At 33.8% G+C, this 15,682-nt stretch overlaps 2 protein-coding genes across 2 annotated transcripts in view; one reads left to right on the forward strand and one right to left on the reverse strand.

The window, feature by feature from the left end:
* Positions 1 to 13,891, reverse strand: part of Grd (GABA-gated ion channel) — a 142,157-nt gene extending 128,266 nt beyond the window's left edge. Inside the window, exon 1 of the mRNA XM_017904770.1 lies at positions 13,812 to 13,891. The gene's annotated coding sequence lies outside the window, so the exon portion shown is untranslated. The remainder of the gene's footprint in view (positions 1 to 13,811) is intronic.
* Positions 11,509 to 15,477, forward strand: LOC108550869 (arylsulfatase B). The gene is made up of 10 exons (XM_017904766.1): positions 11,509 to 11,569; positions 11,896 to 12,038; positions 12,096 to 12,140; positions 12,642 to 12,872; positions 13,019 to 13,174; positions 13,310 to 13,574; positions 13,822 to 13,979; positions 14,048 to 14,183; positions 14,330 to 14,778; positions 14,945 to 15,477. Exons 1-10 carry the CDS (start codon positions 11,509 to 11,511, stop codon positions 15,446 to 15,448), a joined length of 2,148 nt encoding a protein of 715 aa, XP_017760255.1. The 3' UTR covers positions 15,449 to 15,477.
* Positions 15,478 to 15,682: the final 205 nt, after the last annotated feature.

The following is a 15,682-nucleotide window of genomic DNA, read 5'->3' on the forward strand; positions in this document are numbered from 1 at the left end:
TATTCTAAAATTATACTTAATATTATATCAAGTAAATTTCCCATAAAGTTTAAGAAACGAACATACCATTTTCATAATCATCGATGAATCATAATCATTGAATTCATAATCATCGACTAGAGACTAACAGAAAAGAAGCCTAGAAAATCGAAAGATTTGAAAAATATCGAGATATCGTCTCGATCTCGTAAAGAAACTCGTCTCGTTCCGACTCGGAAGTTTCGAGATCTCTAAATCGAGGTAAATATAAATCATTTATGAGATCCAGAGGACCTGCACTTGATATACGAAATTATTTCATCTTCCACCTTCTAACTGTAACCCCCTAAACTCGACTAAGATAATACGTTTGTGTCTCGTGAAACGATCCTCAAGAGAGCATGTTTCATAGCTGTAACACGTGTCGCTCAAAATGGACGCAGCTGTTGCGTCTAGAAAACGTATCCTGGGCAGCTCGTAAAAGACAGTCACGTATTGTATGAATCTTCCGTGACGATTAAATCTTCGAATTGGTGAGATTCACAGGCCAATCTCTTAGGATACTGCTCTGGAATCATATCGATATTTTAATGGGACATGAACGTCTCAAGTTTCAAACTACTTGAAATTGTGACTAGCATTTTCTTCACTGCTTCCCTCTCTCACCTTCATTGCCAATTATTCCTTCCTTATCGAATCAATCTCGCTTCTAGTAAATACGTGTATTTACGTATATTTTTAGAAAATCATACGTATATTTATAATTTTGAAGTTTGAATTCCTCTGATTCCTCGGATGAAGATAACAGTGATGCAAGTAGAATAAGTTTATCTAACTAACATGAGGCCGTGTATGGATCATTATTCGATCAGATTCCAGAAAAATATTCTCTGGTCCACTTGTACATTGACCGAAAATATCTCTTTTATCGCGTTAAGGTGTATGACTCCTGTCAACCACGACGAAACGTGGCTAAACCAACTGAGCAATTATGTTCTATATTCTCGAGAGCAATATTAGATTCTTCCAACAGTGTACTTACGTGGTGTAACAAAATAAATAAATCAGTGAACTAGAACAAAGAGACTCTAATTCCTTTTCGGGATCATAAATTTACGTCAAGTCAAAAGATAATGTCACTGAATAGGGTGTCCAATAATTGCTTTATGTCCCTCAAATTGTTTGATAAGCAAAATTATGTTAGGCAAAAGATTTCGCTGGATTTGACTAAAATGCTAATAGAAATTGCTCACGGTTTATTATACTATACTATCGCACTGAGCATCGTGCACACCGTACACTGTATATTTTGTTATCTCGAGTCATTCTAACGTCGTTAATCTCAATTTTCAATGGGACACCGTACGTACTAATTAGGAAAGAAGAGTTGATGAGTTTCGCGATATTTTCTGTCGTCGAAAACAACTTTATAGTTGATGACTGGCCCTATTACTCGACAATCACGGCGTAAATAACTACGTGGTCAAGGTACCACAAAGATATCGGTCTAACATTGAAATGCTCCGTTTCGTGCAGGTTTATGTCCCTTGCCTGTGGTTTGCACTTGCGTAACAAATTACACAGAGTTTTCGCTAACAATTTAGCTGTCAGTGATTTGTATGTTTTTCGTCAATGGAATTTGGAAAGTGAAAGGCAATTAAGGAACACTGGCGGCAGTTTCATTGCGAAAATCGAACGTATCCGAAAATCTAGGGTATACCGAGTAATTTAACTGATTATCTATCCTGATTATTCTAATAACTTCTTAATATTCCTACATTATTAAATTTCCATTGTCCCGTTATTCAGAAAATTTATATCAATGCAGCATAGTCGTCGAGCTGGTATAATACTGTTAAAATATATGTGATAACGTTAAAAACTTGGCAACTTACACGGATGTAAAATATTCATAGAGTGTGCATGTTTGCTACTTGAAACTCCACTGTCCGTGATTCAGAATTTAATATTCACTCTCGACCGTGGAAAGGAAGTGCAAATTCGTAATCTTGTTTCGTTTTTTTGCTTCGTCTACTAGAAACACGGTAAAATGCGTTGGGTTCGAGATTTCCTGGCCGTGATCCAGAAACAATACATTGCGAGACTCTTCTTCGCATGCAAAATGCTTTACTACTTGCATCTTCCTGAATTTCCTATTCCATTTTCAAATTTATCATATTACCAAAAATATTTATCCTATTTTTATTGAAATTTCGTTATATCCTTACGTACTATTACTACTACATAGTAGTACCTAACATTATACGAGTAATTTATAGGAATAACTTGAAATAATTATAACAAATTCTCATAAAGCGAAGATCCTAATTAGAGAAGCGATAAAATATACCAAATATGTACCACTTCTCGTGACTTTCGATATTTTTCCCGAACTTTTAACATAATGTCTAATAAAATTGATTTAATTACAGAATCACCACTAAACTCGGGATTATCTTAACGTATGAGCTCATACCTGATACACTATAGACTCCAAGTTGATAACTTATGAAAAAATACTTAGTATTTTAGTAATTCTAAATTATGGTGCATTTTACAAATTTATTTAAAATATACCCAAAAATATAAATTCAATTTTATCGACTACTTACATTTTTGTTCCTGAAATATTGCACAAACGAAGACCCTCATATACTGCTTTGCCCAGGGTTCTTTAAAGATGTTGAAACAGTGCCGAAACTAAACTAAACCTCGGTTGTTGGAAAGGATCATTGATAAAGCAAAGAAGACGAAAATCTCAGGAATTCCTCGAGATCCATGACTTCGCAAAATAATACATTCGATAGAAGTTATTATTAACCGCATAATGGCTAAGAACTTTATAACTTTCTCGATCTAGATCAAACAAAAAAGTTTCGCGTTATAATCGCCGAATGCGATGGTCTACTTGAACGAAAAGGAACAGGAATAAACTTATTCAGAAAGCTACAGTTATCCAGCCATACTTTACATTCTGCCGAGCTGCTAGTTTGAAATGAATTTAAATGGTTTGCATTAATTGAAAGTCATTCCACGGGGCACAGAATCCAAAAACGTATGCTCGTTCAGCGAATTTTCCAACGTTTCATGAGTTTATGCAAGGGTAGATATTTTCTACGTTTTTCTAGAAAGAATTCGTTATCTCACTGATCTTTGATTTAATACTGTTATGTGCATGAAACTATATAAGTGTGCAAGATTGAAGATACTAACTATACCTATTGTTAATTGAACTTTTTTTTCTTTCTTCTTTTTATGTAATTGAAGGAAATAACACGCGTTAAACAATTATTTTTTAAATGAAAATAATTATATTGTGTCTGGTATATTGTGCGATATATTACACGTATATATTACAGCAATTATATCGTATATAATTGTACGATATAATGAAATATATATATTAAATCCTAATTAAATGTTTCACTAGATTATACACTGGTCTCGTAAAATTACGTGGTTCTATCATTACATATTTGTTATTTGGAATTTTGCATTTGAAATTAATTTTGGTAATATAGTGAATTTTCTTGAAATATATATTATACGCTATTTTACGAGAATGTGAAAAATTTGTAATGATTTTCTTACAAATATTTCAATCCTAGGAACAGCACAAGTTACAATGTGTTAATGACGTTTCTAACAGATCCTATCATAATACGATACGTATCGTGAGTTACTTTCTTGCCTAATGGCTTTATGTAAAATCCTCGAAATCTGAATTGATTCTGAATTATTTTCAATTTCTCGTTGCACAATCCTCAGGAAATCTGTACTCTCCAGAATGTAAAATAGCAGGAAGAAATTACGTTCTTCAGAAATTTTAATTGCTGATTAAAGAGGAAAATTACTTGAAATAAAACACAGATACTCGAAATAATTTCTAGAAAAATTATACGATCACGAGAAATCAGGAGATTAAAAGAAACACGAATGAAATAAAAATAAATGAAAAGAAGATGAAATGGCAATATGAAAAACGAAGCAGAGAGGGACACGAGCGTTGAATTAACGAGCTCTTCTATCCTGTTCCAAATTTCGAAAGAAGCAAGTTCTTTTTAATATAGGTTATATAAGTTATATAACAGGATGTAAATATGGCTGACGAAAAAGGATAGTCAGATTTATTTAAGAAAATTCATCGAGAGCAAACGATTTTTTCGCGTATAACAGCATAGTAGCACCTTGGATTCGATTATTTCCTTTCGAGACACGCTCAATCACGGACAAAATGTAAAAACACTTCTCGAGGTTGTAGGAACGCGCCACTTAAGCGTGAATTAGAAGAATCGCAGTCTCCTTCAGACTGGTGAATAAGAAAGTGTGCAGCATTGTGCTCCGAGGTGAGCCTTCCTTAGTATTTGCTTAATTAAGTACACCGTAATACCTCGTATCTCTTTTATGAATTTTTCATGAAATCATATCTAGAGTATTCATTGTCTTTTCTATTAACCACTGTTTACAATTGGTGAGACGTACGCGAGTAACTTTTAGTGTAAAACTGTGTAAAACTGTGTCATTGTTCTATTAACACTGATATTAACAATATTCTATTAACACAAAAGAATCTTGCAATTTCCGTGACTCGAAAACCGTGACTTTAGTGACTAATTTATTGTATTTTAACCTCGTTTAAATTTTGTGTAATGTTTCATTGCTTAAAAAACCAAGAACATTTTTTTATCGTTTGTTTAAATTTTTTAGAACGTCTTGTTATTTATATGAAAAATAGAAGACGGGAATGATTAAAAAACCTAGGCTTCTATTACCATATATATTGCTGCAACATAGCTTTTAAGATTATGTTGTGACTATATCCTAATATTTACAATATGATATAATATGAAATGAAAAATGAATATAAAAACGATCAGATATTATAACAAAATGATTATTGGGGGTAATCATTTTACGAAAATTGAATATTCTGAACAATTAAAATATTTTTTCGATAATGATATATCTACCTTTTTGCATCTAATAATTTAGAAATTAAATCTTTTGCTATTTATAACTATAAATTAAAATTCGATATTTATGTGCTGAATTGAAATACCTATTATCCGCTGAAATGTAATTCCTATGCAAAAATGTGTCAAAAAGAACTAAATATAACGAATACATAACACGAACATAAATTAACTATCTTAAACGTATCACATCTTTTTGTGTTACTGCTATTCGTAACTGCCTCGATATGGCGGCAAAGTACACGCATGCGCATAGCCTAAAATATGTCTGACGAAATTATACACAAAAAAAATACTATTACTTTCACTCTTTTTTAGCAAGAACGTAATTATTCACCTACTTCCTTCATCACTGTTCCATATCTGATTGTTTGTAAAGCAACCTATCTTATTTATCGCAATACTTTGTATTAGATTATAATACATTGCATTATAACCACACTGTTTCGACGAAATACATAAAATATAATTTTTCTCGAAGAAAAGAAAAAACAGAGAATCTGTTTAATCTTAAAGATTGATTGGTTAAATAGATGAAGTAATTATCATTATTTTGCGCGAATCAATGTCAATATGTAAGTACTTACCCACTCGATCGTTGCCTATGGTTCGATGTTTTCTGCAGTAATATGATATAATACATCGCTTTCGACGGTCAATTTTATACTTCGCTTTAAAAAAAACGTCCGTAGTAATTGATATTAACACACTTTATTACTCTCACTGATTATTTTTCACTATTTCAGTCACAAAAATTAAGACGTATAACGTGCACCAAGCGTTCAGATACTGCGCAGCATGTTTGACGCATTTGATCGAAAACATTCGATCGAAACATTCGATCGAAAAATCGATTATCACGAATAGAGAGAAGTTGACCACGGTTATACGACTTAAAATTTTTCACGGTTCCTATGATTTTACTAGTACAGTATTACCACGTAATAAACTAAAAAGCCCTATTCATCACTAAAAAAGATTCTGTTAATTATGTTTAAAACAAATTTTATTTCATTACCTTAAGGAAACTGCGAAGTAGAAAATAATACGTAGAAAGCAATGCTTTCAACGGGAACTATAGTTTTTATTGATGCACTCATTTTAAATAAATTACTGTTCAGCAAAAATGTGTACTCTATTTTCATTTCACGCTCGTAAGAAACTGTTTTCTACATTTCGCGGAAGTAAAAGTACAAAACTACTTCGTATCTATGACATAACCTCGTTTTTAGGTAAACAGTGTGATCTAATATCAATTATTCACATATGTCAGACATACAAATTAGAAATTTAGAAACAAACGAGAAACAAATCCAATTGAATCTCCCAAAAATTAGAATGCATGAATCAAGTTTAAAAGAAATTTACTCGACACCACAAGAACCGATGAAAAACGAATACTGTCACGTTTATGCATTTTACTACGATAATCAGTGCATAACCTATGCTCGTACTGTTTGTAAATAAATCTCGTTACTTATATACCTACTAATGTATATTAAATACTAAATTTAACTACAATATATTTATAATAATAAAACATAACTATTATCCAATTATTACTTCGAAAAAAAAAAACAAAAGTATGACTTCTGTTGTACTACGACCTACGAGATCAAAATTCAAATATTCCAAAGTTGCACCATACAACTAATTGCAAGCCTGAAACCATTATATTAAACTATAAAATTTATTTATATTTAATACAAATACACATATTTACATCTATTAAAAATAATTTAAATATACTTTGTTATGCTCTATTAGTTTGATTTACATCGAACACACATTAAGATTAAGATTAAGTAAATCAGTAAATCATGAAAATTTTACTATTTAATATTATATATATATATTGTATATATTATATATATTATATATATTATTTAATATTATTCGATGTTACTAAATCAGAGAAATCATTTTATTTACAAAACTAACAAAATATAGTTTAAAATAAGTGCATTTACATCAGTACATCTCTGTTAATATTGAATTCCTAACGAGATATATAAGAAATTATTACAACAATGCGTTTTCTTCGATGTTATTTATTACTACAACTACACATATACCTTCATTTTTATCATCGTCTAATTATTTTTCATTCCTTCCTTAAACACGTGACATCTTTTTCCTCTTTATTTTAACCTATCTTAATTTTTCCTTTCATTTATTGACTACACATTTTGCACCGCTTGTGCGTTTTCATACCTAGCATTACATTTTCGCATAAAGACTCTAAGTAACGAGGAAATACTTTTCAACGTCCGTTCCTAATCATTTGAATATCTACCATAAGCACGAAGTTTAAGGGCGACCTGGTAACTAATTACCGAATTAAGAAAGTCGTTAGTTGGAATGTGAGCCATGTTCATCTCCCTGTTAATCAGCATGCAATTTTTCCAGTAGCGTAACCACATAATGCGAGAACGTGCCTTCATGTTTGCTCACCAAACAGTTTGATGTATTTCATGCAACGCTTTTGTGCACTTAATGTTTCGTGCAAACCAACTTGCAAATCGCTGTACACAGAACCTTATCGTTTAAAATGAGGAAAATATCAAGTTTTTTAAACTTCAATATTCAAAATCGTGGATGTTTCCTTTTATTCGTCCCTTGGTTATTTATTATTCATTTGGAAAAATTTCTATTCGACACAGATCTTTATAATCTCAAATATTTTAATCTTAATTAGACTTTTACAATCAGAAAGAATTCATTGCAAATTTTCTACCTCTGAGAAATGATTCCTTAATTTAAAAATAAAAATGGTATGTACTTTGATTGAATGTTTGTAATCATGAAATAGCCCCTATTTTCTACGATTATTCAACATTGAAATATATTTACCACTCAAATTTCAGACTTTGAAATATGATTTTACAATTCTCAATCCTTTCACAACGCGAAACCAAAGATTCCATATTATTCAAAAATTAAAATATAAATTATAACGTTGAAACTTCAATTGTTTGATAATATTCCTCACTGTTTGCTCTATTATGAATTCTTAAATGAATTCTAAATCTATGCGATGTATTGGAAGTATAAAATACTATAAATCGAAGGTTCAGAATATTTGTTGCAAATCTTCCAACTTCCAGAATATGGGTTTCGAAAACTTTACCGGGAGTTTTCACAACAACTATATTTCGTATTCAAAGGAAGTCGAGGAACAGCGGAAACAAAGAGAACACGGTCTATCTTATAAAATGTATCACTGTTACAAACGACGTTGCTGTCGATACCATAAAAATCAAACATTCTACGAGAATTTAAGGATAAAGCACATATACTAGCTATTTCATCGATCGCGTGAGAAAATTGTACGGGGTGATTTTCTTAGAACCTCGATATTTTTGTTAGTATCTGATACCACAACAATCGTACGGTGTATTTCACAACAAATTTCTACGGCATAAGTAACTTTCAGAATGCAAACGAATCAGTTGAATATATTCAATCTAATTAATTTCAATAGCGCAGGTTCTGTCTAATTTTTCTGTATATCGCATTATTAACACACATCAAACTAGATGCTCGATTTCGGTCAATTAATTCGCAATAAAAATCGTGTTTGGCACACTAGAGTTTTCCTTTCTACTGAATACACGTTAATCAATCGACTAATTAATGTGAAAGAAACCGACTACGTGCAACGTATTTACCTTAAAAGTATTATCGAATTTAAAAGTTAATTATTTAATTATTGGATTTAAGAACTTCGTGTATCTTTTAATTGCCGCAAAACAGGGAACCGTAGCTTAATTATAAACGATCGTATATAGCGAAACAAGATACGTACATACAAGAAACAGTCATATATTACCTATTTTATAATTGTATTTAAATATCGGGCGATCATTTACATCTAAATTTGATGTATATTAAAATTTATATTATTTAGAAACATTTCGACCTAATTACGAAAAATTACTGTTCAGCTAATGAGATGTAGAAACTAGCAATTAAATGTTTAATTTATAAACATAGATATATGCATAGGTACCTTTTATATTTACCACAGTCGTATCTGAAAAAGATAATTTCGTTAAATGAGATCGTACATAGGTTGAAATAAAACAAAGAATATTTCAAATAAACATTACTCGATTAAATAAACTTTATAGCAAGTTTTCGTTGTAACGAAACGTTTTTGTTTAATTTTTGTTTGTTTTCCCTCAAATAATGTTTACCTCGTTAAATATATATTTCCTCAATTACATCAAGATATATTTTATTCCATTTTTCCTCCTCTCTACAACCACTATTAACTTGTTTCAGACTTCTTACTTTCACAGCTTCTAAAAGCATGCAATCATATTTTAATCAAGTAAAAACATAATTGTATGTTGTTTCCATTCTAACACTTTAATTATTGTTATCTGAATCTAGTATACTCAGAGATACATTACGAACCAAGGCTATCTCTTTTAGGGACATTTCATATAGTTCGGTACGCCTACAGTTTTCTTCGACTATACAAACTTACAGGTAGGAATAATCAAAGGTCGGGTCGAGAATTAACTGAGAAACATGACAATCGGAACAAATCGAGGAAATTAGCGACAATTAGCGAACCGATTTTCGCAGCAACCCGTTTATGACAATCTCAGCGTCACGCCGATTGGAAATTTAATTGCTCGTCGCAGCAATTAAATGGCCGATGCGACGGCTTTATTTACGTTTCCATCTAATTATTCAAATCGTATTTGGCAAACTGCGCTACTGTCCCAAGCAATAACGTTGTATTATCTCAACGATACGATAATTCCAGAGGAATTTTACAAAGCTCCTGATTCTGTTTCTTCTCTCGGAAGTTGGCGAGAGGAATTCATCGTTAAAAATTAATTAATTACTAAATTAGAGTCGAAATCCGTTCGATACCCTCCATATCTCATACATACTTTACATCCTGATTTAATTATAAAATCAAGAACAAAAATAATAAACTCCTTAATCACGCTGACGTCAAACGAAGCAAAACGTTTTGTTTTCTCTCTGTTTTGTTCAACTTTTTACACGACTTTGCTACATAATGTAATCGAACGTTCACAGCTAAGTTAGAAAAAAATAAAGATACAATGAAATATCGCGGTTACATAATGGACGTACATCGAAGTTTCTCCAGCGATGATTTAAACTGTTATTCGCGTGCACCCGGATCGTGTGGAACGACTATCAATTCCTACTACTTTCATTTTTTTTTTTTTTTCTCAACAAGAACATTTACGAGGAATGTGCGTGAACAATCTCGTACGCATGCGTTACCAACTTTTTTCTTTAATGTTATTTCTTTTAAACCAACCCTTCTATTTGCAAGAGACTTAAGCATATGCAAGATCGCAGTGTTTTCACTTCGTTTAAGATCGTTTAAAATTTCACGGGAAAATGCACAGGAAGGTGTCAATCGCGAATGAAATAGTTGGCAGTGGTTCGAATCTGAAAAAGCTGGAAACTTATAAAATGTAGTAAAAGTCAGAACTTTGTACTCCTTTACTCGATGAGAACAAAAGAAGCGAAAAATCTTTGAAGATTCATGAGGAACTTTGAGGAACTCTACGGAAAGATATTAAATCTACGAAAATTATTTCATTACTCATCGATATTATATTCTAATACCAGTAATTTCCTCTATTAATTTTCTTTAGGGAGTGTGCATTGAGTCAAAAAGCTTCCATCGATAATTTAATATGGTACCAGAATGATTAATCGGATAGACAAATTGATAGATACGTTTCAATGCTGTGTACTGATCAAATCCACCTAATTACAGAACTCATGATCATAAATGCATTACAATCCTATTACTTTACCAATACATATGTAACTACTAATTGTTCAAACATTAACAATTAAATGTAATTTCTTTAGGAATAAATTTACTCAAGTTTCGCAACAAATTTTGTCACATTGTCCTGACAATTTATCAACAGTTTATCCCGATCAAAAATAACACAATTAAACTACTAGTACATCCCGATAAACTTAGCCTCATACATAACCATTTTACCTCCAATTTCGGTTCACTCCTATCTACAGTAGTTGAACCAAATTCCGAAATAATAAATAAATTTTGCGAAAATTTATGTACTATACCTCGTTTACCGTCCCGTTATCTATAATGATCTATCTCATCAAGATTACGAGTCGTCTAACTCGTTATTCCAACAACGAGTGCATATATCTAAAAGATTGATGAATCTAAACCCCGCGAGATTCAAATTTGCACATCGCAGCAGTTTCATAGAGGGAGAGAAAGAAGCGAGCAAACACATAACGATTCGAAAGGAACGCAGAATTTTCACGTGTACGTAGTGCCGTCTGGATTTTTCCTCCTCCATTTTCCTCCCCCAGAACACCACTTTCGTTATGCTCCAGATCCTCCCCTTTGCCTCCTCTCCGCTCGCCGTACGGAAAATCTAAAGTGGTAATAAACCAACAGGTCTCGAGTTTCCTAGCCAGTCGGTTCTCGCATTGCCAAAGACCAGCCTGGCCGAAGCTGATCTCTTCTATTCCATGGGAAGATACTCCGCGAACGTAAACGGAAAAAATGGACAACTTATCGCGAATAATGGGATACACCGCGGTCGTTCTTCCCCTTTTCCATCAACGTAAGGGTCGTTCTGTTCCTCTTCTTCTCTAGCAAAATACGCGGTCGCGTTCGACGTGACTGGAATCGTTTCATCGGTACATCCGTAACGGTATAGAATAGAGCTATCAGTCGTCGGATCTTGAACGGGATCCGTAAAGGTATTACCATGAGTTGGATTAATTTTTGTTAACCTTGATTGCCATTCGCGTGAGAAGTTAGTGTTTCAAAAATGGCGAAGAATTCTTCGGTACAATGAGAAGAAAGCGGGATTGGACCAGCTATCGAATTTGATTTTGAAATATCAGTTGGCTTAACGGTAATCGTTACGTTTCTCGTCTGTTACAGTTAATTTCGAGATGAATGTCGCGTTGGTAGCACACCTTTTCATCGTGCTGCTCTTCTTTGAGTTAATGGTGACAAGCGTGAACGCGATTTTCTTTTCGTCTTTCCTGTCCACGTCGAAAGCGAAAACAAACTTCCCAACGCCAGTGAAATACAAAGACGAAGACAACCTTGAAGTCAATACGTATGGTGATCAACAACAGGCTAAGCAAAAGCCTCATATCATCGTCATTCTTGCCGATGACATGGTAAGTTAAGATTGATGTACCAGTCTCTGTAAGAAACTCGATCAGACAAGGATCTAACAGCCATCCATTGTGTGAAACGTATTAATCTGATTTCGCTGTTTATAGCTGTAATTAAATCTATTTTTAACTATATGCGACTAGTGTTTAAGCTTTTCTCACGATTCATATGGATTTCCGATATTTCACTATGTCTTCTTGTTTGACAAATAATTATTCTATCAACTATAATGAAACTGCACGATAAACGATTATTTTGCCAATTGCAATTAATTAACGTGGTAAAGAAGCACCCTATACCAACAATTTTTACAAGTATAACGAGATGTACAATAATAACTAAAAATCCAGTACACAGCGAATAAGAGGGATAATCGTACGAGATACGAAGAATATTATATTATGACGAAGTACTATAAGAAAAAGTATAATAGAGCTACTAACAAAATGTAAATCGACTACTTAAAAGGCACTCACGTACTCGCATTTAAAACTATGCACTAGGGGTGGAACGACGTAAGCTTTCACGGATCAAACCAAGTCCCCACGCCTAACATCGACGCCCTCGCATACAATGGTATCATTTTGAATAATCATTACGTTCCTGCCTTGTGCACTCCGAGCAGATCCGCTTTAATGACCGGAAAAAATCCGATACATCTGGGCATGCAACATTCTGTTCTCTACGCAGCTGAACCACGAGGGCTCCCCCTAAGCGAAAAATTACTACCCGAGGTAGGTTTCCATACGAACCACGTTTTCAGAATTTGCTTTACCTTTTGCTTCGTAAAAAGTTCTGCTACGATTAGTTACGCGAAGTTACTCGAAATAGTCAACGATCCTCGTCGAATACCTTCTATTCGAACCAATCTTCGTTGCAGTACTTGAAAGAAATAGGCTACAGAACACACGCCGTGGGAAAATGGCACTTAGGATACTTCAGAAAGGAGTATACTCCGACGTATCGTGGATTTGAGACACATTTTGGGTACTGGAACGGTCTTCAGGATTATTACACGCACATTGTGCAAGAACCAGTAAATATCTCCGAAAACTACCCTCGTGTCAAGTAGATTCTCCAAATTTTATATTGTCGTTTATGTTGAGAACTGTGAAAGTCAGAGAATAGTACGGATAAATCGATTTGTTATACGAAATTTATATTTTCATAGGATCCGCAATTCAGCCAGTTCAGAGGCTTCGACATGAGACGAAATCTCACAGTGGCATGGGACACCGCAGGAAAATACGCGACAGATCTATTCACAAACGAAGCTGTACGACTAATTAACGAACACAACACTGATGAACCAATGTTTCTATATCTAGCCCACCTGGCTCCTCATAAAGGAAATAATAATCAACTATTGCGAGCACCCGACGAAGAGATTGCCAAATTTTCATACATCCTTGACCCCGAAAGAAGAATCCAAGCAGGTATCATCCTTTTACTTCGCGAATTACTCTACTATATTAAATTTCAACCGTATAACGTGACATTTCATCAATTTACTTGGAACTCTATCAAATTAAATTTCTGAGAAAGCCTATTTCTTATACTCTACAAAATTACACTTTCCTAATATGCTTTTATCGAGTTGAATATTCTTCCTATAAATTCTGAAATAATAATTTTCGTAATGTATTGTATCAAATGTGGGTGTTGTAACTTACCTACTTGCAGCTGTCGTGTCGAAATTAGATCAAAGCGTCGGCGAAGTGATGGATGCACTACGAAGTCGCGGCATGTTGGAGAACAGTATAGTACTCTTCATGAGCGACAACGGTGCACCGACAGAGGGTTTCCTGAGTAATCAAGGCAGCAATTACCCTCTTCGAGGCGTAAATACATCCTTCGTGAGCTATTGGTTCTCGAGTCTTGAACAGCTGAAACTTTGAAAATTTTTCAGATGAAGGACAGTCCATGGGAAGGTGGGACGAGAGGAGTTGCAGCTATCTGGAGTCCTCTCATTAAAAAGTCTAAAAGAGTCTCGAATCAAATGATGTTCGTGTCCGATTGGCTTCCAACACTCCTGTCTGCAACAGGTTACCAAAATGATATTAAAAATACCAATTGCCACAGGTTTCAAACGATAAAACATTTTTCTGATCTGCGATTTAAATGTTTACAAAATTGAATTTTCACGTTAGAAATAAAGGAATTATTTCATCGAGATTCGTGTATCCTTTAGGAGTGAATGGGAAGCAACTTGGGAACATCGATGGATTCGACCTCTGGCCGACTTTGGTATCGGATAAGATCAGCTTTAGATCCGATGTAGTGATCAACATCGACGATCTTAGTAATTATGCCGCTATCAGACGTGGCGATTTTAAATATGTTATTGGTCAGACAGAAACTGGTGGTGCCTGGGTCGGAGCAACTGGAGAATCATCTGAAGGGATTTCTCCGCGATACGACCCCGATAAAATATTGTACAGCAAAACGGGTGTCGCCATTTCCGGTGTAATTACCGCCAGACAAGCAATGGAATTAAATGAAAGAAGAAAGAGAAGTGCACGAAACATAAACAATACTCCTCCGAAAACTAATTTCCAAGAGAAAATACTCACCGCCGAAAACATTTCCGAATTGCGAAAGAAAGCACAGATAAAATGCAACGTTAAAGAGAAAGACAGAGTCCGTGTTATTTGAGTAAAAATTATAATATTTCTTTTATAAATCAGATTACATATAATTCTCTATGAATACTTTTCCTTACTTTAACTAAGAAACATACCACAGCCTATTATAAATATTAGAAGCATTCTGCATTGTAAGCCTTTACGAATGAAATTTGTTACAGATTTCTTGCGACCCTATGAAAGCACCGTGTCTCTTCAATATAGAAAAAGATCCTTGCGAAATGGTGAATCTTGCTGACAGAAGACCAGTGATCTTGGCTATCTTAGAAAGAATTCTGATGAAGTATAGATTAACAGTGATACCGCCTAGTAATTTGGACGGAGACCCCAGAGCGGATCCATCACTTTGGAATAATACTTGGACCAGTTGGGACGAACCTAATCCGTTAGCACTTGCTTATCTGAATACTGAAGAATTTCAACAGTATTCCGGTCCAGCGATCGCACTGATGTCTATCATTTTTGGTCTTTTCGTTGTCGGAATAATGACGCTGCTTGCTTTGAAGTGTGGAAAAAATAACTCGAGCAACTTAGAAAATTCTGAATATCAGAATTATCGTGAAGACGTCAGTACTACAAACGGCAACGAAGAATCATTTCCTATGTCTAGAATTATACCAAATATGAGACAAAATGGTATGCCTAAACACAAACAAATAAATTGACGATTTCGAACGAGATACACGAGAATTGAATCTCATCTGATTACTGTAAAAATTTATTACACTAGCTATAATACTTCTATAATACAAAAATGTTGACAATATTCTCCCGTGCACCTATGTTATTCTAATACATGAATTAAATGCAACATCGATTCTTTCATAAATTTACAAAATGAATTAAACATATATAAAAATTTCACGATTCGTCTCGTGTTATCTCGTTCTACATTCTCC

Source organism: Eufriesea mexicana, unplaced genomic scaffold, assembly GCF_001483705.2.
Source record: "Eufriesea mexicana isolate 0111107269 unplaced genomic scaffold, ASM148370v2 scaffold3255, whole genome shotgun sequence".
Taxonomy (NCBI): domain Eukaryota; kingdom Metazoa; phylum Arthropoda; class Insecta; order Hymenoptera; family Apidae; genus Eufriesea; species Eufriesea mexicana.